Raw genomic sequence first — 27,792 nt, forward strand, 5'->3', positions numbered from 1 at the left:
AGTAAAACAAAACAAAACATGAGTCTCTCTGTTGTGCTCATTTTTCAGCATCCTGATAATGAATATTTCCCAAGAGTTATGTAACTATCAAACATGGTTTTCTCAAATGAGACTATGACTTAGGACCAAACAGAAGCTGGGGGCGGGGTGGGGCAGGTGGATCCTACTCCATCTGAAAATCAGAGCATCTGGAAAGGGAGGATGAGATGGCTGGACGGCATCACTGATGCAATAAACATGAACTTGGGCAAACTCCAGGAGATGGTGAGGAGTAGGAAGGCCTGGCGTGCTGCAGTCCGTGGGGATGCAGAGAGTCGGACACGACTGGGCAACTGAACATCAGCACAGTGTCATTGGCCTTTTGGGACCGTAAAGAATCCTATATACTTCCCAAGTCAGCACCCATTCCAGAAAGGGACATCAACCTGATGGTTATGGTTGTGCTAGATGCCAGCGTGTGTCTGCTCCTAATCTTAACTACCCAGGACTTTCTTTTTTTAAAAAAAAAAAAGTTATTTGTTTGTTTGTTTGTTTATGGCTGTGCTGGGTCTTTGTTGCTGCGCACAGGATTTTCGCTAGTTGCAGAGAACTGGGACTATTCTCTAGTCGCCATGCTTGGGCTTCTCGTTGCAATGACTTCTCTTGAGCACAGGCTCTAGGGCGTGCAGGCTTCAGTAGTTGTGGCTTGTGGGCTTAGCTGCCCAGCAGCATGTGGAATCTTCCCAGACCAGGGATCAAACCTGTGTCCCCTGCATTGGCAGGTGGATTCTTAAGCACTGACCCACCAGGAAGGCCCCTGCCCAGGACTTTCTTAACACCAGTCCCAAACACAAGTAAGCATCCTTTGCTGCAAACACACCTAAATGCCCTGGCTGTTTCTTGGATTTTCCAACATTCAAGTTGGACCAGGATTTTTCACACAAGTACATTTTAACTACTATAACCAATCCAAGTTTTATAGGCCACAAAGTTGTTACAAAGAAAGCAGAAAGAATATCACAAAAACTTTTAAAAAATTGTGGGAAATATACCATGTGGTAGTGGTTATACTGGTAATTTACTCATTTTCTACGTGCTTCTTACCATTCCTTCTTGTTGATCCAAGTTAGTTCCTTTATTTTATATTCATAGTTTTTCTATTTGCAGTACACTCTTAACGCTAATATTTGCCATGAATATAAACCACCAAGAGGACTTCCCTGGTGGCTTAGAAAATAAAGCGTCTGCCTAAAATGCAGGAGACCTGGGTTTGATCCCTGGGTTGGGAAGATCCTCTGGAAAAGGAAATGGCAATCCACTCCAGTACTCGTGCATAGAAAATCCCAAAGGACATAGGATCCTGGTGGGCTACAGTCCATGGGGTTGCAAAGAATTAGACATGACTGAGTGACTTCACTTTCACTTTTCTAAACCACCAAGAAAAGTCTGAATGTTAAAGGATATAGACTTGATGGGTTCTTTTATATTCTAAAAATATTGGTACTAGCTGTTTGATGATCTTTATTACTGAGTTAAACCAAATTCGCGTTCCTTTTGAAAAGACTGTCATTGATATATATGCTTGTTATTGTCTTATTACCACCTTCCATACCTGAGTTTCACTCTCCTACTTTTCTAACAAGATCTATAAACGTGGATTTGGGTGGATTTTGAAATGAAGCAAATTTCTTTATTAGTCACACTATTGCAAGGCATTTTGCTTCTATAGACTTGGGATCACATTACTAGGGGGATAAAGTGTGGATCCTGCCTTACAAATGAAGAAGATTGGAACTTTGTGTTTTATCAGAATAGCTTCTGAAACTTTAAATTCCATACTGGGCCTGTTTTGAACCCAAGACTTAAGTGCTACAGGCTTTAAATTTTCTCTTCTTATTCCCTTTTCTAAATACTAACAGCCCCATTTCTTTAGAAACAGTTCTGATGTTTATTGTTTAACTGCATGGTCACACTGTCATGTTATCTAACTGGGCACTTGGAAAGTAGTAGTTCGTCAAATATACTCCGTAACAGTGTAACCCCATGTACACAGCAAATGGAATGCCAGCTTTCGAGAAGCGACTTAGATAAATGTTGTGATAGGCTGATTAAGTTTTAAGGAGGATGTGGGTCTCAATATTTTAAGTTTTCTTGTCCAGTACTGGAGAATTATTGTCCACGCAACACTTTCTTTAGTGCTATATACAAGTAAAGTGTAAAATTGTCAGCATCATTAAGTAGTGGCGTCTCCAGGTTGGTAATGAAAAGTTTTGTGGAATTGTAGTAGAATACTTAAAATCTAGAACAGTGGTTCTCAAAATACTCTAATATTTCAATATTATTAATATTATTAATCTCATAAAACATAGGATGTGGGGGTTTTTTTGCTTGTTTTTTAAATACATAAGCATTCCCTTGGTGCTTGCTGAAGCTGTAGATTCCTTGTGCCCTGAGCGCTGAGCCTTGATTTAGTAAATCTGGACTAATCGCTCTATCAGTCAGGTGCTCATGCTTTGAGGCCTGGTGCAATGATTCTAAAACTTTAAAGCGCTTGCACATGGCATTGGCGTCTTGGTAAAAGGCAGACTGACGTTCAGTAGGTCTAAGGTAGCGCCAAAGGCTTTTAAGTCTGACGCAATTGCAGGCGACGCTTTAAAAACTCCGCCTTTGCCATTCAACGTCCCATGGGTATCTTTGCATTTCCGTCTATACCTAGCGTGCTTTTTGCTTTTGATCATGTCCTTTGAGCTAAGTTTTAAGCACCTTCAAACCTTTCTGTTTGCTCTAATTTTAAATACTTGCCTATCTTGCTTATCTTGTCCGTTTATTTATTTTTCTTCACGTGTATAGATGCGCACCAGTTGCGTCGTGAAGTACGGTCAGCTGTAACACAAGCTCCATATCTCAGAACCACAGCCAGGCACTCCTGCTCCGGGGACCTCGGGGCCATGGAGCTCTCCGACAGTGACCGCCCGGTCAGCTTCGGCTCCACGTCGTCCTCGGCTTCCTCCCGGGACAGCCATGGTTCCTTCGGCAGCAGAATGACCTTAGTTTCAAGCAGCCATCTGGGCTTGTTTCCTCAGGATAAGGAAGCAGGGGCCATAAAACTGGAGCTGATGCCAGCCAGGCCGTTTTCCAGCAGCGAGCTGCAGACTGACCGTGCGGCCGGGCAGCAGAGCGCAGACGAGGGCGGCGAGAGGCAGCCCCGGGCACAGCGCAGAGTGGAAGCCAACGGGGCGACCAAAACGGGGGCCGAATCGGCCACCAGCCCCAAGCTGCTCTATGTGGACAGAGTTGTGCAGGAAATTCTGGAGACCGAACGGACTTACGTGCAAGATTTAAAGAGCATCGTAGAGGTAAGATGCGCTGGGGTGGGGGTGGGGGGGGGGGGAGTTTAAAGTTTGTCCTGCAGGATCAATATCCCCCGAAATAAAGGGCAAGGAAAGGCTTGCAACAAAGTGCTTCTTAGGAAGCCCGGTGTCTCCTAAGAGGCAGAGATGGTGTGAATGTTTAAACAGATCATCACTTAAGAGGAAGCCCTAGGGCTGTTATCACTGGGTTGAGACCCTCAATGTTTGCATTCATGAATTGATTACGTGTTGGGAGTAAGCCTGATGATATCAGTGCCTACGCTGGTGTGTTGTGTTAGTGACTCCTGCCCCAAAGATCTGTGAGTCTCTGGCAGACAGACAGACAGGATGCAAGCTTCCTCACTTGCAGGTGTCAGGGGTGTGTTGACTGAGCCCCTTGGGTCATCTTCAGCTTTCTCACAGTTGTTTCCTGGTGTCTGGAGCTTCCAAAGCTGCCAGTGCCTGTGTCTCACCTCCAGAGAGGGACTTCATAGGTTTGGGGTGTGGCCTGGGGGTGGGCGGAAGATCCCCAGGTGATTCTTCTGCACAAACAAGCGTGGGAATTACTGTTTGATGCTTGTTTTCTGTGTTGGTTGCTGTTTAGGGGAAGGTGGTGAAAGGGAGAGAAGAACTCTGGACTTGGTCTTAGGTGTTTATCTTTTACTTTTATACTAAAAAAATTTGCGTAAATTATTTGACTCTCTGCAAACTGAACTTAGCTCAGGTACCAGATCCAAGACTCCGGAAATTCAGTTATTAATTTGTTATGATTGTTGTTTCCCTGTATTATTTCTTTTTTAATTTTTATTTTATGCTGGAGTATAGTTGACTTATCCAGTTATTAATTTGACTTTGATTATAGCTAGGTTTTTAAGCATAAAATGATAATTATCAGAACAGTTCAGATGCTAATTCATTCTCAGTGATTTAAAATATTATATTTCAAATTGATGCATTATGAAGCTATACTCCCTACGCTGTCTGGTACTATCCCAGGTTCTTTCATGTGTTAGTGCCCATTTCCTGTTTTAGATTTTTAATCTAAAATGTGTTTCAGAATAAACTGGAATATTTGCTGATGAGGACATTCTCCACCAAACACATACACTCTTATAGCTTTAGGGGAAAAAAAATTCTAGGACACAATTGTGTTTTCAGTCCCACAAATGATCAAACCAGACAGTCTTCTAAAAATAGTTATGACATAACTTCCCAGTAAAAATAGAAAAAAATCAATTGATGTTCAACCAAAACAATATGTGATACCAAATGTAGAGTAAACCAGGCCAATTGTTTCTTGAATTTCAACAATGATGTCATTTGTACTTGAGAAGAAATACCTGTGAAACTGCCAAAATTTGTGAAACCTCTCAGGAAATTTATGGTTGTCAAAGCTTTCTTTGGCCTGTTTTTCTTTGTTTCTTACTTGGAAACTTTACCACTTCATCGAAACTCGCCATACCAACAGAGAAACCTTTAGTGTCTGAGCTGGAATTAACACTTGTTTATTTCTGAGACCAGTTAACAAACTTCAGGTGAGAAGAAATACAATAAGAGATCTATGAAAGAAAATAGGTTAAAACAGGATTTTTTGCTTCAATAAAATACCTTAAATTTTTTTTATTTTCTAACAGTTTCAGCAGAAGTTTTATTCTAAACTGTACAAATATTCTTGCCTTTTTTTTTTCCCCTTATCAATAAATTAGCCATGTTTTGCACTATGGGTTGGTGGACTTTTGCTATAAAGGACCAGATGGTAACTCTTTTCGGCTTTCTGGGCCATAAATTGTCAATCCTAACTGTTCACGTCTGCCACTATATCCCAACAGCAGCCCCAGCCTCTACGTCAGTGAAAGGGTGTGGAAGTTCAAGGAAAACTTTAGGGCCGTTTTTGACCCAAGGACCATGGTTTGCCAAGCCCCGTATTTGCTTATAAATCTATGCTTTCATTTCATCAGCTGTGAAATGAGACTAATAAACGATACCTGCCTAATAGGGTTGGTGTTATGATAATTAGATAATATATGAAAAGCTCATACAACAGTGCCTGGCACGTGGTAAGCAAGTAATAAGTGGAAACATTTATCATCTCAGGCCTCTTCTGAATTTGCTGGCTGAGACTGAGCACCATTTATAGCTGTCTTATGTCTTATCTGAAGTCTTTTACAAAAATAAATAGATTTAGTAATACACTACAGTAGAAATTTCATTAGGAAAGAGTAATTTTTAAGTGGGTGATTCCTACATTATTATTTTGAAGGCAATTGGATTATTTATAAAGAACCCAGGGAGAATCTAATGTGACACATAATAGGGAGAAGAAAGATGGAGGGTGTTGGGAAGGAGGGTGGTTGGAAGAAAACGTCCCAAATAAAGAGGGAAGCACCTGGGCAGGAAGAAGATGCCGCTTTGTTCAGGAAGTCTCTGGAATGCTTTGAGTCCCTTCCCCTCCCCACCTAGAAAAGTGCAGAATGTCTTCAGATCACAATTGGTCACTGCAGCCTCTTCTTCACACACTTTTGTACGTGACCACCTCTCTTTCTCAAGATCACAATTTTCACAGAATGGTTAGATTCGTTTTACGTAGTTCTTTGCTTTATGGAGGCCTCCAGGTGGCGCCGGTGGTAAAAGTCCACCTGCCAATGCAGAGACATGAGTTCAATCCTTGGGTCAGGAGGATCCCTTGGAGTAGGAAAGGGCAACCCATTCCAGTATTCTTGCCTGGAAAATTCCATGGACAGAGGAGTCTGGCAGGATACAGTCCATGGGGTCACAAAGAGTCGGACACGTCTGATCATGTACCCCTCCTTTATGGAGTATAACCAATTATTTTCCACCTTGCAGCAACTTTACCCAATAAGGACTGTTATGAGTATTCTTTTAAAACACAAGATGTCAACTCCTTTAAAAATCTGTTTTCCTTAATCCATTTCCAATCCGTTTTTAAAATTCTGTAGCTGATTTCTTTAGTAGCTTTGATTTTTCAAGTGCAGAGTTAAATGGAGAAAAGGCTACTTAGTAACAACCTACCATCATAAGTTCTCACCACACAAAGGGAGTTTGTTAGTTGACTTTCTAAGCAAGAATTATTTCTGAAGAAAAACCACGTAATTGTTTATAGAGATAACTGGGAAGTTGTTTTTCACTTACACAGTAGCATAGTTTCAAACTGTCTGAGCAAATGAGTGATAATCTTCAGTCGTGTCCAACTCTTTGCAACCCCCTGGACTTAGAGCCTGCCAGGCTCCCCTCTCCATGGAATTCTCCGGGCAAGAATACTGAAGTGGGTTGCCATTTCCTTTTCCAGGGTTCAGACTGTGCACTCTGCTTTCTTGAGTTCCCACTAATGAATGGCCTTCAGTAGTCATTCTTGGTTGTATTAATTTCCCTTTGTTAGATTTTATCTGTAGTGTATCTTATCCATACATATCCTCACCACTCAGGTTTATATTTTGTCCTTAGAATTTATAAACAAATATTTTTGTGAAAGGCCATTGATATATACTCTGATTTAAAAGATGTTAACACAGTATGCCTTGGTAGCTCAATACGGTACCACATAGTATCCGAGTAGCTTATTTCTGAGAAGAGATCCTGCTCACACATTATCTGGGCAATAGAATTCTCAGCTGTTGGCGATAATGCAAAGAAGAATGTATGTCTTTCACTACAGAAAGACATTGTATTAAAATCTTTCCCAAATATATAGGATTTTTTTTTAAATTTCCCATGCCATTTAGGAATTAAAAAATGAATTCTGAAGATTTAACTGAGAAATGTTATTGTTCTTATTGCTTCTGGTCTTCATCGCAGGCCTTTTCTCTGTCCGCTCCATTCCCTCCCCATGGCAACTCCCTCCTCTGCTCCTTTGCCTGACATCCTAGTCATTTGCTTTTGTACACTTGACATTTTAGAGAGAGGTGAGGTCTTGACTATCAACCATACTGAGAGAAACAAGAGAGCTGTTATTTCCATTTCTATATATGGCTCCTACTAGCATTCACAGATAAAATGAGATAATAACTATGAAAGCTAGTTTTAAAAGTTAAAAGTAAAATCGCCAGTGATACAATTTGTGAAGAGAGAGAAATTCATAGCTGGAAAGTAGGAAATAAGGGTTTCTTTCATGTTTAATAGGATCTTAGATTGACTGACCAGAGATTCTCATGGGCAGAGTGGGTTTCTTTAATCTTTCTAAATGATCTATAAAAGAGCCTTTGACAGCCTCATGAGACTTGGCCCTGGATATAGTTCATGGCCTGTTTTAACCTTTTATGAAGGGTTTTAAATAGTTCATAACATTATCTAATACTGTGTAATTAGAAATTATATCCCTATTACAAAATAGGATCTTTGAAATATAAGAAATGCTAAATTAAATCATATTTGGGGATGTTGAGGACATGTGCATTTAGTGAGGGGAAAGTAGGTAAAATATTAAAAGTAACATGTGAGTTTATTTTTTTCTATCATATTCTAGAAAGTTAAAATCCTTTTTCAAGCACAGTTATCCATACAGTGTGCTAAAAAGCTAAGAAGTTATTATTATAGCCTTGCTGCATAAAATTTAAAGAACCACAGCCTTAAGCAATCCTTGTTAAAAGCATTCAGCCTTGTTCAAAAGCTGTAGCTGCACAAGGATTAGGCTGTTGAGCTCCAACCTCCAGGTCTCATATTTCTTGATCGACATGAACTCTTTGTTTATCGTGTGATAGTACAGACAGTTGGAGAAGGAAAGGGCAATCCACTCCAGTAGTCTTGCCTAGAGAATCTCGTGGACAGGGGAGCCTGGTGGGCTGCTGTCCATGGGGTCAGACAGAGTCAGACACGACTGAAGTGACTTAGCATGCATGCATGCATTGGAGAAGGAAATGGCAACCCACTCCAGTATTCTTACCTGGAGAATCCCAGGGACAGAGAAGCCTGGTGGGCTGCCATCTATGGGGTCACACAGAGTTGGACAGGACTGAAGCGACGTAGCAGCAGCAGTACAGACAATGTTAGGATAAGGTGGACGAGAAGAGAGATGCTTTTCACCCACTTAGTGACATGAAACACATTGAACACAATTCTGCCTGTTCCCATAGCTTAGAGAAGAGGCTGCCCTTAGCACCAGAGGTATCCACTAGCTGGAAGGCGAATTGTCTTACACTTGGGAAGTGAGCCTTTCCCAGATCTGTGCAGAGTGAATGAAGGAACCCAGTGATCAGGCCCAGGAAGTCTGTGCTGTGCCTTAACTATGGACCCTGCCTAAAGACTTAGCTTTTAGGCTGGTGAGGTGCTAAGACCTGGATAAGATGAAATCTGAGTGGGTTTTTGTCCTGAGCCACCTCTCAGAGACAACACTATCGAACTTGGAGGTGTTTTCTCTTGAAGCCTGGTTTGATTCAGCTGAAGAGAGAAGATGGTTTGGTGTGGAAAGGTCAGTTCATAGCTCTGCTACTCCTCTCCCTTGGCAATGAAAGGATGGCTTTACATGGGTGTTCCCTGGACCAGCCACAGCTGCTTAGGATACTTGACAAGAAGAGAAAAGTTTTGAACCAAGGGAGGAGGCTGATGAGATGTCATTGCTTTTATTGTCTTTTTACTTGCACATGTCCTCACTCAATACTTTCCCTGCAGTTTAAATAACATTTATTAAACTGACACTTTTTATGAGGTTCCTTCAGACTAACATTTCTTGAATACTGAGGGAATTGTGTGTTCAATGCTAGAGTGTAGGACTTGGCAGGGATTGTTTTTAACGAAGGCTTGTTATGTGGGTGGATTTAATAAAGTGCTTACACTGTAGTACTTGGCACATTTTAAAGTACTTTTTCTTTTACATGGCATTTGAGCACTTTTATTTGAATGTGTCTCTTTATTTTTCCTTCCAGGGGCTTTTCTCATATTGGGTGAATGAGATCTTTGCTAAAACCATTTGAGGTCTATGGTAATTTTGAAGCAAACCTGCTAAGTAGTTTTAGGCTTATGTATTGGGTTGGCCAAAAAGTTTGTCTAGGTTTTTCTATAACATAGGAAACCTGAATGAACTTTTTGGCCAAGCCAATAGGAGTTGTTCGTCAAATAGCACATCTAACCACTGTATATAAGCCCCTCAAACTTCACTTTGACTATTTGTTTCCATGCCTCTTTGTTGCTCTTATGCCCCCTCCTTCCTTGCTCTACCCCACTCTCACCTCTTGCCACCTTAACAATGACAGAAACTTAGAAGGTAAGAACATAGTGATTTTGAGTATTCATCTCCTCTACTGGTAGCAGCCTAATATTGGGGGTGAAGGTGGGGGACGGCCTGGCTTTTTATGTCTTTTGTCCATTCTGTTCATACCTTCTGATTAACTGCTGCTGCTGCTAAGTTGCTTCAGTCGTGTCTGACTCTGCTTGACCCCATAGACGGCAGCCCACCAGGCTCCCCTGTCCCTGGGATTCTCCAGGCAAGAACACTGGAGTGGGTTGCCATTTCCTTCTCCAATGCATGAAAGTGAAAAGTGAAGGTGAAGTCGCTCAGTCATGTCCTACTCAGAGACTCCATGGACTGCAGCCCACCAGGCTCCTCCGTCCATAGGATTTTCCAGGCAAGAGTACTGGAGTGGGTCGCCATTGCCTTCTCCGGATTAACTGCTAGTGAACATCAAAACTAGCTCAACGTGGACAGCATTTAGTAAAAGCAAAGTGAGTGGAGGTGTGTAGGGTTGCTGTGCAAAGGTTGTTGTTGACTGTTCACAAGAGTTCATGTATATTAATAAATGATGTCAGTTTATTCCCTCCAAATGGTTCTAGCCAGATTTTGAGTCAAAACCTAGGAAAATTATTCAAAATAATTATATAGGTCAGGTTCTCCTGGGAGCATGGTAGATAGAAACCTTAAACTTGGTGATGACACCCACCACCTCAATGAATCTGAATAGCTGTAAACATACTACGTGGCTACTACTTCTAAATTTTCTAGCTATATACCTTAATAGCAACAAAAATACTAAAACATAACATTAACAGCAGCTTGTATTTGGATGCTTACTGGATTTCAGGCACTGAATTAAGCAGTTACAGCCTCACCCACAGCCCCACTATGTGGGTACTATTATAATTTTCTTATTTTTAGCACAAGAATATTGCATGTACAGAGAGTAAAGGAACTTGTCTAAGGTTTGTAAATGGTTAGTGGTGAAACAGGAACTGGAATGTTAGGTTTCACTCCAAAGGCCTCATTTACTACTACATTGTTATTGCAAATCTCCCCTTAGAGTCTAGCAGAGAGCTCAAAGGTTTGGTCGTCTTCCTAAGCTCTCTGGAGCAGGGTGTTGCAACAGCAACATGGTAGACATTCAGGACTGGATAGTGCTTGGTTATGGGGGATAGTCGTGTGTCCTGTAGGATGTTAGCATCAAACATGGCCTCCGCTCACTAGATGTAAGTAGAACCACCACCATCCCCACTCATGACAACCAAAACTGTTTCTAGACATTGCCATATAACCCCCAAGGGACAAAATTCCCTTGGCTGAGAAACACTGTTTTAAAAATTTGGAAGGCATAGTGTATGTGTAAGTAAAGCCACAGTAACAAATCGGCCCCCCAATTTAGTGATGTAATACAACAGAAGTTTCTCCTTTTGCAGTCATGTATGTGTGTGTTCCGGTTAGTGGACACCATGCCATTCCATGCACCAATTGATAGAAGGCAGGGGAAGGAGAGTTTTTGAGACAAGTGTAGAAATGGCTCACCTCTTCTCTCATTCCACATCAAGCTATAAATTTGGAGATATAGTCTGTGTGCCCAGCAAAGGAAGGAAACATTTTTGTGAACAACTGCCAGTGTCTACCATGTATTATATTGGATTCAAAAGTTCATTCAAGTTTCTTCATAAGATGTTCTGGAAAAATCCAAATGAACTTTTTGGTCAACCCAATATGTAACTGCAATATTCTCATTATAAAAACCTATACCCGGCATCCCACCACTAAAGGTAAAAATAAAAATAAAAAATACATAAGGAAGAAAGCAGGAAAGATCTTGATGATGCTTACTGCCAAGTTTATAGTTAACTCTCTCTACTAAATAACTCTATGCTGCTGCTAAGCTGCTAAGTCGCTCCAGTCGTGTCCGACTCTGTGCAACCCCATAGACGGCAGCCCACCAGGCTCTGCCGTCCCTGGGATTCTCCAGGCAAGAACACTGCAGTGGGTTGCCATTTCCTTCTCCAAAATAACCCTATAGAATGTTTTAAATGGAATTCTTCATTTAGGACTTAGACTAAGATGTACCTTCCCTTATTCCTCTCTCCCCTCTTACACATTTCCATCACCTCTACCTCCTCTCTCTCTCTCCCTTTTTTCCTAACTCCCCACCCTCTTTTGTTTTTGTAGTTTTTCCTATCCATATGACCTGTCAATAGGGCTCTTTGGAATTTTTGAACACAGGTGGTACTATCAATATTTCAGTTTAAGAAGAGGGCGAATTGTGCTTCTTTGCTTGTCTTCTGGAAACATTTTGAGTAGACTGGAATCAATGAGAATAATGGACTAATGCCAGCATACCCTGAACAGAATGCATGCTCGGAAGCCACACTGATAAAGTTTATAAGAAAATGTAATACCCTCCTTCTCACTGCCCTGCCTTTGTTTTAAACTCATTTCTGTAGTCACTCTGAGAAGCCAAAATGAGAATTGTGAACACTTAAAGAACAAGTAAACAATGGAAAACCTAATGGTTGAAATTGTTATAATACATTTATACATACACAGTAATCTTAGGCCTTGCACACTTGCACACTCTAAATCAGGTGACATCATTATGGATGGTTTCCATAAGAAAGTCAAAGTGAACGTTGCTCAGTTGTGTCCAACTCTTTGCGACTCCATGGACTATATAGTCCATGGAATTCTCCAGGCCAGAATACTGGAGTGGGTAGCCTTTCCCTTCTCCAGAGGATCTTCCCAACCCAGGGATCAAACCCAGGTCTTCCACATTGCAGGTGGATTCTTTACCAGCTGAGCCACAAGGGAAGCCTTGTAGAAGTCAACTTTCATCTTTCCAGAGGTGAACATGGAGAAAGTAAATTTGCCATTGATAAATAGTGGTCTATTTATGCCATTAACCTCTACATTTTTCAAATTACTAAGAACTTTATACAATAGCATAATGAACATCAGTTGGTATACTAGTAATAATTATGGATTTAGTGATGTTCTCATTGTCTCCTTGAGAAATACTAAACCTCAGGTAATAGTCACCCTTGAGTGCCTGACATTCCTGACTTATGACTTGCTTCTTTTTTTTTTCTTTTTAGATTTTTTTGTGGCTTGCTTCTTGAAGCTTGGGTCTAGAATACTTCAGGTCAGTCTAAGGATTTACAGGGTATTGGAGGCCCTAGAGTCCAGCTTTGTTGGATATTCTTACCATGTTTCAAGAGTTCATGATCTCAGAATAGATTATAGTTATTTAATATAGTTAAATATATTATAGTTTTTAGCTTCCATATCACATGTCTAAGACCCAAGAAAGAGAGTACAGTTGCTATAGAAAAGAGCAATATGAATTTCAAGTGCCTACGATCAATTTTGCTATAATTTGACATATATGCTTTTAAAAATCACTGAACTTGCAAAATCATATGAGGGGAAAACGGGGGAAAATAGATTCCAGGTGCAACACTCAAAACATCAGTGACACATCGAAAAAGGAACAAATGGAGGCAGTTTTATACGTGTTAAATGGTTAAGAACTAAATCCTACTATAGTAAATATGATACTTCAACTTAAAAAAAAAACATGAAATTTCTTGTGGGAGCCACCTGGTACCCACAGCTGCCACCCCCTGTAGGAGAAAGAGAATAAAGGGAAGCAGGAGACAGAGTGAGAAAAAAGAACAATAAAGAGGAGAAAGAACAGAAAGGGGAAAATATAAAAGAGGCTAAAAAGAAGGAGAGAAAAATTAAGGAGAGAAGAAGTTGCATGCAGGGTTGTAGTCTGAGTTATAAAGTAGGGTTCAGTTCAGTTCAGACCTGACATCAATGCAAAACTGACACCCCTGGCATGGATGGGTATGGCTTTAACAAGGTATGCAGGTGGACTGAGGCGGCTGGTAGGTGTTTGAGCTGTATGTGTGTGTGTGTGTGTTTGTATTCCTCTGATGCTCTCTGGAAGTGGCTATGCTTTTCTGTGTTCACCTGGTTTTTTGTTTGTTTTATTGTGAATGCAATCCTGCCTAAGCAAAATTCAGAAATTTGAATTAAGTTCAAGTTACTCCCTAGTATATTAATCATGTGGGAACAAATTCCTGCTTTCAAAGCAAATGTTAAAGCAGAACTAACTGTACTTACCGCTTGAGTGTTATGACTTGATACAAATAGGTCTCACCTCTCCCCTGTCCCCTTTGTTCAGACCAGAAGATTAAAGAACACCATACCTGTTGTCAAAAAACATGATCTTCCATCCCTAAAGCACTTTTTACTTCCGCCCTATAAGAAAAAAATGGTTCAAAAGAATTTCAAGCTGTCTTAGCAATTTGAGAGTTTATTTCTGAAAACTAACAAGTAGATTTTTTTATCCAAATCTTGGACCAACAAATATGATTATTTGAAAAAGCAAATAATTGTGGATTTTTCAAAACTGTCACTGAAAAGATTTTCACAATTTGGTCAAATACTCCTACACAAGTGATAACCCTTGCTGTCTTGCTGTTATTCAGTCACTAAGTTGTGTCCAACTCTTTGTGACCCCATGGACTACAGCACGCCAGGCTTCTCTGTCCTTCACTGGCTCCTGGAGTTTGCTCAGATTCATATCCATTGAGTCAGTGATGCCATCCAACCACCTCATCCTCTATTGTCCCCTTCTCCTCTTGCCCTCAACCTTTCCCAGCATCAGGGTCTTTTCCAATGTGTTAGCTCTTTGCATCAGTTGCCAAAGTATTGGAGCTTCAGTGAATATTCAGGGTTGATTTCCTTGACGATTGAAACTTCTGTTACACCAAGGAGATTTAAGGGGTAAATATTTGTGTGTTTATGCCATTAAAATTAGAGTGTTTTCCATCTACACATGCATATTCTGAGTTAGACAATGTATTAAAGGACACACTTACTTACAGACATAACTGAGGACATTCATTTCTTTTGTGAGATCAAGCTCTTAGAGAAATACCTGCAACTAAAAAGTCCCTTCCCATTCTTCCAGCTTTTCTTTTAAGGCAACATTTTGATTTCTAATGAAAAGGTATTTCAAAAACTTCAGTTAACTCAAGTGATTGAGTAGCTATTATTACTCGTCTGCTAAAGAACTGCTAATATATTTCAAAGACTGCCTGTGGGCAGAACTCGACTGAAGATTTGCTAAAACAGGTTGTGTTCATTTGGGGGTAGAATTATGTTGCCTTTTGGGTGTATGCCATCTTGAATATGCAGTTATACTGAGTGGGTAGAAAATTACAGAATTCAGGAAATTGTGTTCTAAACAAACCAACCTTCAGTTGGGAGTAGTTTCCCATGGCTGAAAGTTTCTTCCAAAGAAAAATGTTGTTTGTGAAACTAAACATCAAAGAATCAACCCAGGTCATTTGACAAGCCTGAAGCAAGTTGATGTCAAAGCAACCCTGCTCTGTAACACCTAGAAAAAGAGGCAGCTTGAACTGATGCGAGGTTTGCCAGCCTACATAGTTCAGTAGTTAACTATTTTCTGATCACTTATGTTTTCAGTTTCTCCTCTGAGCACCAAGGCTATTCTGCCACTTAAGGCTGATAGCATTGTTCTCTATAGCAGTTCACATGGAATGTTTTATATCTTTTTAAACCTGGTCAAATATACATGACATGTATTAATAGTAACCATTTCAAGTATACAATTCAGTGGCATTAGGCACACTGACGTTGTTGTACACTGAACTACATAACCAATACCATTATTCATCTTGAGAATGTCCAACTCTTTGAGACCCCATGGACTATAGCCCTGTCCATGGGGTTCCCCAGGCAAGAATACTGGAGTGGGTTGCCATTTCCTCCTCCAGGGGATCTTCCCCACTGAGTTATCAAAGCCTGGTCTCTTCCACTGCAGGCAGATTCTTTACTGCTGAGCCACCAGGGAAGCCCAAGATATACATGACATGTATTACTTTAGCCGTTTTAAGTGAATGATTCAGTGACATCAAGCACACCGACACTGTTGTGCATTGACTGTATAACCATCACCACCATCCATCTTGAGCACTTGAGAACTTTTCTACCACCCCAAATTGAAACTGTGCACCCATGAAGCAATACCTCTTCATACCCTCTTCCCTCAAGCAATTCTTTTTTGTTTTAAAAAAGTGTAGAATACACATAATATAAAATTTACTGTTTTAACCATTTGTAAAGGTATATCGTAGGTGACATTAAGTACATTCACAGCGTTGGGCAACCAGTCTCTAGAATTCTTTTCATCTTGTGAAACTGAAACTCTGTCCCTGTTAAACAGTAACCCCCCCTCCTCCCCTTCCTTCAGCTACTGATAACCACCATTCTACTCTCTGCTTCTATAAATTTGACTCCTCTATACTTCACATGAGTGGAATCATACAGTACTTGTCCTTTTGTGACTGTTTTTTTCACTGAGCACAGTGTCTTCAGGGTTCATCCTTCTCTATATAGCACATGTGGAGAAGGCAATGGAACCCCACTCCAGTACTCTTGCTTGGAAAATCCCATGGACAGAGGAGCCTGGTAGGCTGCAGTCCATGGGGTCGCTAAGAGTCGGACACGACTGAGCGACTTCACTTTCACTTTTCACTTTGATGCGTTGGAGAAGGAAATGGCAACCCACTCCAGTGTTCTTGCCTGGAGAATCCCAGGGATAGGGGAGCCTGGTGGGCTGCCGTCTCTGGGGTCGCACAGAGTCGGACACGACTGAAGCGACTTAGCAGCAGCAGCAGCATATAGCACATGTCAGAATTTTCTTCCTTCTTAAGATTGAATAACATTCCAGTGTATGTCTATATAGCATTTTGTTTCTCCATTCATCTATTGGTGAATACTTAGATTGCTCCAAATAGCACAGAATTTTTTATTAAGTAGAAATCACACAGTTTTGAACTGGAAAATAACTCAAAAGTCTTAACTGACTGTGGATTCCGAAAGGGTGAAGTGTTTTGGTTAGTTTTCTACTTCTAGCAGTCAGCATTGCCTTTGACACTTAAGAGGCCATTAGTAGGTATTTGCTGAATGAATTACCAAGTTCTACACAATTGTTCTTATTGGTGAGGAAATAGAGATGCAGAGAACCAAGTGATTTCTCCAACTGAATCCAAATCTTAGTTCTGGCATCTACTACCTTTGATCTTGAACAATTATTTAATTTCTGTAACCTGCAGTTTCTTCTTCTTAAAATGAGGTGAGAGCTATTGTGTACCTCATAGAATGTTGTGAGGACAAAAGGAAGTAATGCCTGTAAAAATAAAAAAAGAAGGTCGCTCAGTCATATCCAACTCTTTGCGACCAGTCCATGGAATCTCCAGGCCAGAATACTGAAATGGGTAGCCTTTCCCTACTGCAGGGGATCTTCCCAACCCAGGGATCGAACCCAGTCTCGCACATTGCGGGTGAATTCTTTACCAGCTGAGCCACAAGGGAAGCCCAAGAATATTGGAGTGGGTAACCTATTCCCTTCTCCAGCGGATCTTCCCAACTCAGGGATCAAACTGGTATCTCCTGCATTGCAGGTGGATTCTTTCTTTATCAGCTGAGCTATTAGGGAAGCCCAAAGTACTTTCCTGAGTTCGATGCCTGTAAAGTACTTTCCGTAGACCTGGCATAGCATAAACTCTCAATAGATGCAAGCTGGTCAAGCCCCAGACCCTGCAGCTAAGTATTGGCAGTGCCAAGACTATACCCATTACATTTAGAAACAATTGGAAAAACACAGGAAGCATTTACTGGGTGCCCCTTACTGTGCCAAATAAGGAGAATTCTCATACATACTTGTTAATGAAAATTCTGAAAACACTTTACTTTCACTACTTAGTTTTCTACATCTCAGTCACTGATGAGGATGAAATTGACATGGACACATGTGAAGGGCAGAGCTTGTCTCTCCTGCATCCAGCCACCGCATAGTGTAGACAAAACCAGAGCAGTGGTACAGAGGGCAGGTGGGAACGATTAAGATCACTTCCTGAGCAATTGCTTGGGACATGTCTAAAGCAAACTGTGGAATTATCCTTTTTTTCCTCTAGCACAGATATAGGTAGCTTTTTGAGGATGAGAAATTGTCTCCTGTAAAACCAGAGAGTCAGGGCTAGTCCACTTATGATAAGTAAAAGAGCAGCTGATGCTCTTGGACCCCTTCTTGTCAACTCCTGTTCTGAAGTTGGAACTTGCTCTGAAGTTCCAGGTCCTAGTTGGAAAGAAAGAAGGTAAAGAAAGTTACTGACAAATTGTGTAAATTTACTTAATATTCAAAATTACCTGGAATATTCTAGGTACTAGTTTTGGCAAGAAAATTCACTAGAGTAGAATCCCCACTTCAAAGACAGGACAGAGTAAAACATCATAAACATCCTTTATGAGAAACACACAATTAACTGGTCATCAGTGAGATTTATACCAAGGATAGTAAGCCCCCATAAACAGGTTCAAAGGGGCAGATAATAATAGAATAATTTAAGCAATTAAGAGCTATCACCTAAGAAATCTGGTTAGGAAGAGCAACTTAAAAGTAGGATTTTTTTCAAAAGAGGTAATATATTTATACATATAACTGCTTCACTTTGCTGTACAGCAGAAACGAACACAACACTGAAAAGCAACTATACTCCAATAAAAAAATTTTTTTAATAAAGAAAAGAAAAAAATAAATAAAAGAAGTATTTTTCTAGGGACTTCCCTAGCGGTCCAGTGGTTAAAACTCTGCTTCCAATGCAGGGAGCATGGGTTCAATCCCTGATTGGGGAACTAAGATCCCACATGCCATGCAGCATGGCCAAAAGATTTTTTTAAAAAAAGAGGGTGCACCCTGGATTAATAAAATCTGTCTGAAACTCTATAGGTGACATCACTTTTTCTTAAAGCTCTGTTTATCCCAATAAGCAATCAACATGAGCCCACTGTCCAAAAGGCATTTTTTTCCTTTGTTATAAAGAGAATAATAGACATTGAAAGGCAACACAAATTACCCCACCCACCCCATCCCCTGTGATGAAATAATGAAAATGAAGAAAATCTAAAATCTGCTAGAACTGACTCTAAATCCTGACTCTGCCATCTCTCTTTGTGATCTTGGATAAGTTACAAAACTTTTCTAAGTTTCAGATTTTCACCTTAAAATGGGAATAATAGGATTGTTGCAAAAGAAGACTATCCATGCAAAATGCTAGCACAGTGATAGGCATATAGTAAGCTCTCAAATGAGAATAATGATGATTATTGTTAATATACTTAGTATTATTTGGAAAGGCCAGTAATTTCTGGTACATTAAAAGTATCATGGTATTGTTCTTGCTAATCTATGCTGAAACTGAAGCTCCAGTATTTTGGCCACCTGATGTCAAGAACCAACTCATTGGAAAAGACTCTGATTCTAGGAAAGATTGAAGGCAAAAGGAGAAGTGGGCAGCAGAGGATGAGATGGTTAGATAACATCCAGACTCAATGGACATGAATTTGAGCAAGCTCTAGGAGATAGTGAAGGACAGAGGAGCCTGGTGGGCTACAGTCCATGGGGTGGCAGAGTCAGACACAACTTAGCGACTAAACAACAACAAAATCTATGTTGAGGTATTTCTGAAAATTATTTAAATTTTGAAATTTAAAAAGGGTATATCTTGCAATTTTTAGTTTATCTGCTATGCTTCCATGCAGTTGGAGTTCACAGGCCTGCTAGAGTTGCAACGGCAGAATGAAATTATTTTCAGAGTTTTGGTTCGAGGGAAGTTAAACTGAGATTGATTTAATGGATAGAGCACTGGTCTCAGCTCGGTCTCATGCTAATAGTCAGCCATGTGCCCATGGACAACCAACCGGGCTGACCTCCCCTTCATCCTCAGTAAATGACTCTAATTCAACAAGCCAAAATCTAAAGATGACTAGAAGTCTCATCTTCTCCAGCCTCAGCTCTCAAGAATGTAACTAGGAAATAAGTGAGTCCTTTGAGCGGCCAAAATAGATATTTCAAACGCCAAACAGTAAATCTTGTGTCCTGACCCAAAAAGAGGCCCCTCTCACTGTGGGCCTATTTACTCTACATGTTTAAAATAAGCTTAGTGAGAGCATTTCCTGGCAGTCCAGTGGTTAGGACTCCAAGCTTTCACTGCAGAGGGCCCAGTTCAGTGCCTGGTTGGGGAACTAAGATCCCACAGGCCTTGCAGCCCAGCCAATAAATTAATTAATTAAATAAGCTTAATTATTTGGTTTCCTAACCCACAGCAAGAGGATGGTGGGGGCAGAAGGAGTGGATGTGATTGCACTGAAGAGCCAGAGGAAGAGCTCCTTAAAGTACATGAATTAACATAGGACCGTTTAGAGTGGTGCAAACCCATCTTATCCCCCTGGTGAGTTTCACTTGTGAATTATGCCCCAGAGCATAACCAGGGTCCTCACTGATGAACCTGAGTAGCCAGAACTTTATTATGTTTGTTATAGCATCTAAAATATATTGCCTGGTTCCTGGTCTTCATAAACAAAGTGATCTTTTAATTATGATAATTGACTTTTATTGAAATATAATTGGTTTACAGTATTGTTTCAGGTATACAGCAAAGTGATTTAGATTATTTTTTTTTCAGATTATTTTTCATTATAAAATAGTGACTGTAGTCTCCTGTGCTGTACGTCAGACTGTGTTGTTTTTTTGTATATAGTAGTATGCATTATGTTAATCCCAAACTCCTCATTTATCCCTCCCTGACAACTCCCCCTACCCCACTTTCTCCTTCAGTAACCATAAATTTGTTTTCCATGGCTGTGAGTCTGTTTCTGTTTTGACTTAAATGTTTTCCACTGTTGTTAATTGTACATAACATAAAGTTTACCTCGTGTAAATGTACAGTTCAGTGGCAGTAGACACATACACAAAGTTGTACAATCATCACCACTATCCATTTCATCCCAAAAAGAAACTCTGTGCCCATTAGACAGTAACTCCCCAGGCCCCTTTCCCCAGCCCCTGGCAACCTCCTGTCTACTTTCTGCTATGAATTTGCTAGAATCAAGCAATAGTTGTCCTTCTGCATCTGGGTTCTTTCACTTAGCATAATGTTTCCAAGGTTCATCCATGTATTTAGCATGTGTCAGAATTTCATTAATTATAATTAACTTTTAATTCTTAGAGGAAATTTTCTATAACTGATCCCTTAACAAAAGTGAGATGACCCTTTATAAAAAGTGAGTCTTGTCCTTACTGTGTAAGGAGGGCCTGATGAGAAATTATAAGCATCTATCCAACCCAAAGCAAAATGGAGTACTTGTCCTAAATGTGAAGATTTTTGTTTCATTAAACTAATATGAAAGAATTCATGGTGATTTTTGTGCTTAAATCATGGGCACACACATACACACACAACGCAAAGTAGGTCACATAAAAACTGGAGCGAAGCCACAGTCTAAGTCTTTGGTTTCAAACGGCAGAATCACTTTGAGGCAAAATTATTCCTGTTTTCTCAGAATGCTGCTTGAGGACATTGTGGGGTGTGTGTGTGTGTGTGTGTGTGTGTGTGTGTGTGTGTGTGTGTGTTTGGGGGAGGCAGAGTGAGCCATTCTTTTAAAAAAACACTTTAAGATATTTTCTTCTGAAACAAGCCTTTTTTTTTTTCTCTTTGGACCAAGGAGAACTGCTACAACTGTTCCCTCAGTTTTATAATGGGGCTTAAAGTTAAGCTGTTAACCTTTAAGTGGGAGATGAGTCGGGATGCGACGGCCACTCTGGCCACTGGGGCAGCCTACAATCAACACAGGATGGCTGAAAAGACTGCGCTTTTGTCCTGTTTTCCATAAAGCCCTGTATAAATCACTCAGTCCAGGGGGCTGTATACGGCCTTGTAAATGGGGTTCCCAATGCAAATGCATATAGAAAAAAGGGTGAGAGTTAATCTACTTTTGATGAAGGAAGCGTTTCAGGAGGTAGGTGGGCGGGAAGATAGTCAAAAAGGAATGCAAGAGTTTAGGATCCTTTGTCATCCTTGAGAGGCCCTGCTGTATAAAGGCTGTCCCTGAGATGGAGGGGAGGGGAGGGGAGCGAGAGAAAGAGGAACTGGGTTGGGTTACATCTAGTACAACTTTTGCCACTTGGAGAGCTTGTGGGAGATCTGCCAGGGACTCAGTTAACCCTTTCTTTCTGAGCTCTGCTTTGCCCAAGCAGCAGATGGACCAGGTTCACAGGAATTCACTCTGCAGCCATTCAGCTGGGAAAGCTTACAACAGAAACTCTGGCCATTGTTGACATCAGTTTTGTGGGACAGAGGGAGCTGCCAAGAGATTTTTAGAGCCCTAGGCATTGATTCCTCGGGCTTCCTTTATCATGGAATTATAAATGTGAATGCTCTGGCGAGCACCTGACCCAGACTGGGGATGGGAGGATCAGAGCGAGATTCCTGGAAGGAGGAGTCAGCCAGGTTAGGACAGCAGGGGATAGTCTTGGCAGTAAGAAAGGAATGTGTAATGACGGTGACCCATGAGAAGACAGGGCACGTTGCCTCTCGCTCTCTCTCAGTTCTAAGTAACAAGACAGCCGTGGACATTGTGCTTGGATTGAAGAGAAGAGAAAAATTAGTTTTTTTCCAAATCACATGTCCTACTCTCTGGGTCCTGGAATCAGAACCAGGGTTCCAATAAAACAAAAGGAGATTTTTTAATTTACCCCATTCAAGAGGCCCTGGTGGCTGAGAATCTGGCTGCAATGCAGGAGACCTGGGTTGCACGCCTGGGTCAGGGAGATCCCTGGAGAAGGGACTGGCTACCCACTCTAGTATTCTGGCCTGGAGAACTCTATGGACAGAGGAGTCTATACCTTAAGGATCTACATTTGGACTTCCCCAATGGCTAAGCGGTAAAAAATCCTCCTGAAATACAGGAAACGAGGGTTTAATCCCTGGTCAGGAAGATTCCCCTGGAGAAATGGCAACCCACTCCAGTATTCTTGCCTGGAAAATCCCATGGACAGAGGAGCCTGGCAGGCTTCAGTCCAAAGGGTCGCAAAGAGTCGGATACAGCTGAGCAAGAGGCCCAGCGCACTTCAGGAAAGTCCAGTTTCTGGGGCACGTCCCATCATGCTGGCCCACCTGCACCCCATTTTACCCTCCACATAGCACCTCTTCCAGCTCCCCTGGAGGTCACCAAGCCCTTCGCTGTTTCTGTGTCAGTAAGTAACTGGTTAAGATACTGCTGTGATGTGATCAACAGCAGTGTAGTCAGAGAAGTAATAAGATACATCCTGAGGGCTGCTCATTGTTTTGGGTACAATGAACGGAACAGTTTCCCCTATGCATTTCCATATTTAGCAGTGAATTACCTAATGCTGCCAGGGATGACTAATCACAGTCATCCTCATAGAAAAACTACCCATAAAGAGATCAGTCTTTGTGCGGGTTCTTTACTTTAAAATATCCAGCCTCTTTGTACTGCAGTTTTCAAGTAGAATAGCTTGACCTCCAGGGTCATCATCAAACTGTGTGACTCAGTAGTGGGAGGAAGAGTAATGTCTTCCAGCTTTTTCCTCTTTCTATTAATATTGTCCAGGTACCCCTGTCTTGGGGGCTTGGTTGAATCTTTATTTTGTTCCAAGGTTAGAGTTCCAAGCAAATTAGCATAAATCTTACTAAGCTTCTGTGTCTAAGGCCTTGTTTTTTGTCCGTCGAGTGAACGCTATTTGAACACCTACTGTGTACAGACCAATTGCTATGGAAATTACCTATATCACAGTTCCTGTCTCAGTACGAGACTGGAAAGTGCTCCAACTCATTAAATAAATCATCTAGTTAATTACTGCCCTGCACATCATTAGGTCAAGCATACACTCGCTGGTCACGTGTATGTGGCAAAACAGACTGTATCTGTTTTAACGGGCCATTCTTTGGTGTCCTTATTTCCAAATGTCTGGTGCTCTAGAATTAAAAGCATTCAGGGGAGGTATGGGTGTTTTTTTTTTTTTTACTTGAAAACAGGAAATGTTTTGCTGACAAATCCATGGCCACCTTTTGATATTTAGTGGAAACCTTTGAGCCATCGGTGTACGAAGTGAGTTCCATGGAGTTGGTCAGAGCACCGAGGACAAATATCCAGACTGACTGTTCTCAAAGGCTTGTTACTCAAATAAGCTGACTATGGTACAGGCTCCCCTGTGAAGCAGTAAAACCCCTTCCAGGGTCACTTCCCCACATTTGTAAGGAAGCTTTGCTACGCGGATGCTGCACCTTGTTGTATATTTCCTGTCAGCACGTCAACCCTTTCCTCTAAAAGCCATGCTTTCAGAGCTGCTGTTTGTCTCTTCATTGCTGATTGATCTTCATTTTATAGTGATTCCTGACTCCTTAGCTTTTAAACTCTCTGCTTTCCAGACTCTCCATTGTATACTTTTTTTTTTTTAATGTACTTAAAAGTAGCATGGTGCTAGGAGAACAGGAAAAATTTTTTTATAGCATTTCCACATGATTGACTTTGTAAAGGAGTGCGTTCCTAAGGGGAGAGATAGCTATGTAAAGTCATGCAAATAAAGAGGGGTGAAATGACTGACCCTGGGGGAGACTGGCAAGGGAAGCAGGATGCTTTGAAGGGGTAGAGAACCTTGCACTAAGGAGAGGAAAAGCACCTATGAGCAAGATGGGAAGCATGAGCCAGTGTTGAAAGTAAAATGGCACGCGGCTGAGGGCTGGCACACTTGGCTGATGGAAGCCCAGGCCTGGGGTGTGGACTGATAAACATGTGAAGCAAGTGGGTTCATCCTGTGAATGTGCTCAGTCATGTCCAACCCTTTTCCACCCTATGGACTGTAGCCTGCCAGGCTCCTCTGTCCATGGGATTGTTCAGGCGCAAGTACTGGAGTGGGTTGCCATTTTCCTCCTCCAGGGGATCTTCCCGACCCAGGGATCAAAGCTGCTCTCCTGTATCTCCTCTGTAGCAGGTGGATTCCTTACCTGCTGAGCAATTCCATCCTGTGAATGGACTAACATTAATTCAGATACAGTACCTGATAGTCCTGGTGCACAGCAGTCAGTGAAAGCTGTCGTTTTAGTAGGCTCCTAACTTATGCCTAATAAAAACTGTATGTGGTCCTAAAGTCAACAGCAAACTTCTCCTACTTCTGAAGATACCGTGGGTACGTGCTCAGTTTTGTCTGACTCTTTGTAACCCCATGGACTGTTGCCCGCCAGGCTTCTCTGTCCATGGGTTCTCCAGGCAAGAATACTGGAGTGGGTTGCCATGCCCTCCTCCAGGGGATCTTCCTGACCCAGGGATTGAACCCAGGTCTCCTGTGTCTCCTTCACTGGGAGGTGGATTCTTTACACTAAGCCACCTTTTTAAGAACTAAAGCCTTTTTGGGGGCCAAGCTGTAGTCAACTGGTACTGGTTTGAAGGTTTGAGTGCAGCTAAGTCACTCACTCTCTGGGGAGCAATTAAACACTTCTTTTTTTTTTTTTTTTAATTATTTATTTGACTGTTCCAGGTCTTAGTTGCAGCAGTGGAACTCTTAGTGGGATCTAGTTCCCTGACCAGGAGTGGAACCTGGGCCCTCTGCATAGGGAGTGGAGTCTTAGCCACTGGACCCCAGGGAAATCCCAATTGAACCTTTCTAAGCATCCAGCAAAATGGGATTAATAATGGGGCTCACCTCCTGGGGTTGCTATGAAGATTAAATGAGATAATGCATATAAAGTAGTGAGCTCAGTACCTGGCCCCAAACCAGATAATAATAGTAATAACAATGATAATAATAGCAGTAGTAGTAAATAGCAGTGAGGAGGAGTTAAACCTCAGATGATCTAATAATGTACATTTATCTTACCGGTCTTTTTTTTTTTCTTTCCCATACACAGAGCCCCTTGGGCTTTATTTAATTTTTCTTAATTACCATGTTTCAAATTACAGCAGCAGTGCCAAGATTGTAATTGAGATGAATCAGGTTCTTATTTTCATTACTTAAAGCTTTGCCAGGACACACATCCCTCTGTCACCTCATCAGCCTTTTCTTCATTTTTCCTCCTGAAGGATTACCGTCACATCTAATTGCATCTGTCAGCCTTCTTACTTGGAGACTGAAAGGGAGGAGGAGTATATTCTAAGGAAGGGGCCTCCAGGTGGCTCAGCAGTAAAGAACCCTGCCTGCCAATGCAGGAGACATAAGAGACTCGGGTTTGATCCCTGGGTCAGGAAGATTCCCTGGAGTAGGAAACGGCAACCCACTCTGGTATTCTTGCCTGGGAAATCCCAAGGGCAGAAGAATCTGGTGGGCTACAGTCCATGGAGGGCAGAAAGAGTTAGACATGACTTAGTGACTAAACAACAATGGTAAGTCGAGTTAACCCAGTGAGAAGGAAAGCATGACAAGAGTCAGAAGAAAAACAAAAAAATAGGGTGACCAGAGGACTCAGTTCAGTTCAGTTCAGTCGCTCAGTCGTGTCCAACTCTTTGCGACCCCATGAATCCCAGCATGCCAGGCCTCCCTGTCCATCACCAACTCCTGGAGTTCACCCAAACTCATGTCCATTGAGCCGGTGATGCCATCCAGCCATCTCATCCTCTGTCATCCCCTTCTCCTCCTGCCCCCAATCCTTCCCAGCATCAGAGTCTTTTCCAATGAGTCAACTCTTCGCATGAGGTGGCTAAAGAATTGGAGTTTCAGCTTTAGCATCATTCCTTCCAAAGAACACCCAGGACTGATCTCCTTCAGAATGGGCTGGTTGGATCTCCTTGCAGTCCAAGGGACTCTCAAGAGTCTTCTCCAACACCACAGTTCAAAAGCATCAATTTTTCGGCACTCAGCTTTCTTCACAGTCCAACTTTCACATCCATACATGACCACAGGAAAAACCATAGCCTTGACTAGACGGACTCAAGTGAGTGCTTAATAAACTTTCTGCCCTGTCTTGTCAGCACCCACTAGGACTCTTGTGCCATGCCCTACTGCAGGCAGCCTGGCAAACTCTCTGGTTGCCCATTTTAAAGATTTTGAACATATTTTGTATTTATGCACATTCAGTAAGCACATAGATTATCCCAGAAATGCTTTGCTCCTTTTTTTGGTAGCTAGAAGTGATGATCAAAGAGTACAGAGGAAAAAAAGGAATGGTAGGTTTCAAATAAGTATGGAAAGATATCTCAACATACAGCAGGACCTCTTCATGGGTGTGTGTCCACCTCTCTTGTTTTAAGAGCTTTAGTGTATGAGAGGAGAAGGCGATGGCACCCCACTCCAGTACTCTTGCCTGGAAAATCCCATGGACGGAGGAGCCTGGTAGGCTGCAGTCCATGGGGTCGCTAAGAGTCGGACACGACTGAGCGACTTCCCTTTCACTTTTCACTTTCATGCATTGGAGAAGGAAATGGCAACCCACTCCAGTGTTCTTGCCTAGAGAATCCCAGGGATGGGGGAGCCTGGTGGGCTGCCGTCTATGGGGTCGCACAGGGTCGGACACAACTGAAGCGACTTAGCAGCAGCAGCAGCGTATGAGAACATTGTCAATGTAACTTGGAAACCCTAAGCACAATTTTTAGAATAAAGATTTAGCAATAGATCTTTCTATCAATAGAAAATTAAGGGTTTTTTGTTTGGGGGGCTTTTTTGCTGTGTTTTTTACAGAAGGAACTCTTCTAAGAAATTTTCTTTTTTGTTATAACTAAAGGGTAATAGGAGAGATTAATTTTAGTGTTAAATTTTTACCCTGCTTCTTAATTGTAACATGTTTAGATTTGCTTCTATTCATCAAACTCTTCATCCTGATAGCAATATGAAGTAAATAAACACAACTGATTCTTTTAAAAGTTATTCATTTATTTATTTTTGGCTGTGCTGGGTCATCATGGCTGCACGGGCTTTTCTCTAGCTGCAGTGAGCAGGGGCCTGTCTGTAGTTGCAATGTACAGGCTTCTGATTGCTGTGGCCTCTGTTGTTGCAGAGAATGGGCTCCAGGGCCCACGGGATTCAGTAGGTGCGGCTCCCAGGCGCTGGAGCACAGGCTCGATAGTTGCGGCACACAGGCTTAGTTGTTGCGAGGCGTATGGGATCTTCCCAGATCAGGGATGGAACCCGCATCTCCTGCATTGGCAGGCAGATTCTTTACCACCAAGCCACCAAGGAAGCCCTGACAATTTTTATGATGGTTGTCAAAAGTGTAGCCAAAGATGGGCCGCTATGTGCTTTAAGGACTTTGATATGTAAAGGGGAATCCTGTTTGTTGATATCTTGCTTCTATCATTTGTAGGCTGCCAGTTCATTAAGTATTTTCTGCTTACAGTTCTAGAGGAAAACCAACTTTGCAAATATTCCTCAGGGGTGTATTTGCTCTT

At 41.7% G+C, this 27,792-nt stretch overlaps 1 protein-coding gene across 4 annotated transcripts in view; it reads left to right on the top strand.

Annotated features, from left to right (window-relative positions):
• The window catches only part of PLEKHG1 (pleckstrin homology and RhoGEF domain containing G1), a 251,373-nt gene that overhangs the window by 140,400 nt on the left and 83,181 nt on the right, over positions 1–27,792 (top strand). For 2 of the 4 annotated variants that reach the window (XM_055535956.1, XM_055535955.1), the window contains one exon: positions 2,830–3,335. In XM_055535956.1, coding sequence (XP_055391931.1) covers positions 2,928–3,335 — 408 coding nt within the window. In that variant the 5' untranslated portion in view covers positions 2,830–2,927. Of the gene's footprint in view, positions 1–1,220; positions 2,668–2,829; positions 3,336–27,792 lie in introns of those variants that run through there. The other 2 variants (XM_055535957.1, XM_055535954.1) reach the window with 2 other exon arrangements.

This window comes from Bubalus kerabau, chromosome 9 (genome assembly GCF_029407905.1).
Source record: "Bubalus kerabau isolate K-KA32 ecotype Philippines breed swamp buffalo chromosome 9, PCC_UOA_SB_1v2, whole genome shotgun sequence".
Classification (NCBI taxonomy): Eukaryota; Metazoa; Chordata; class Mammalia; order Artiodactyla; family Bovidae; genus Bubalus; species Bubalus kerabau.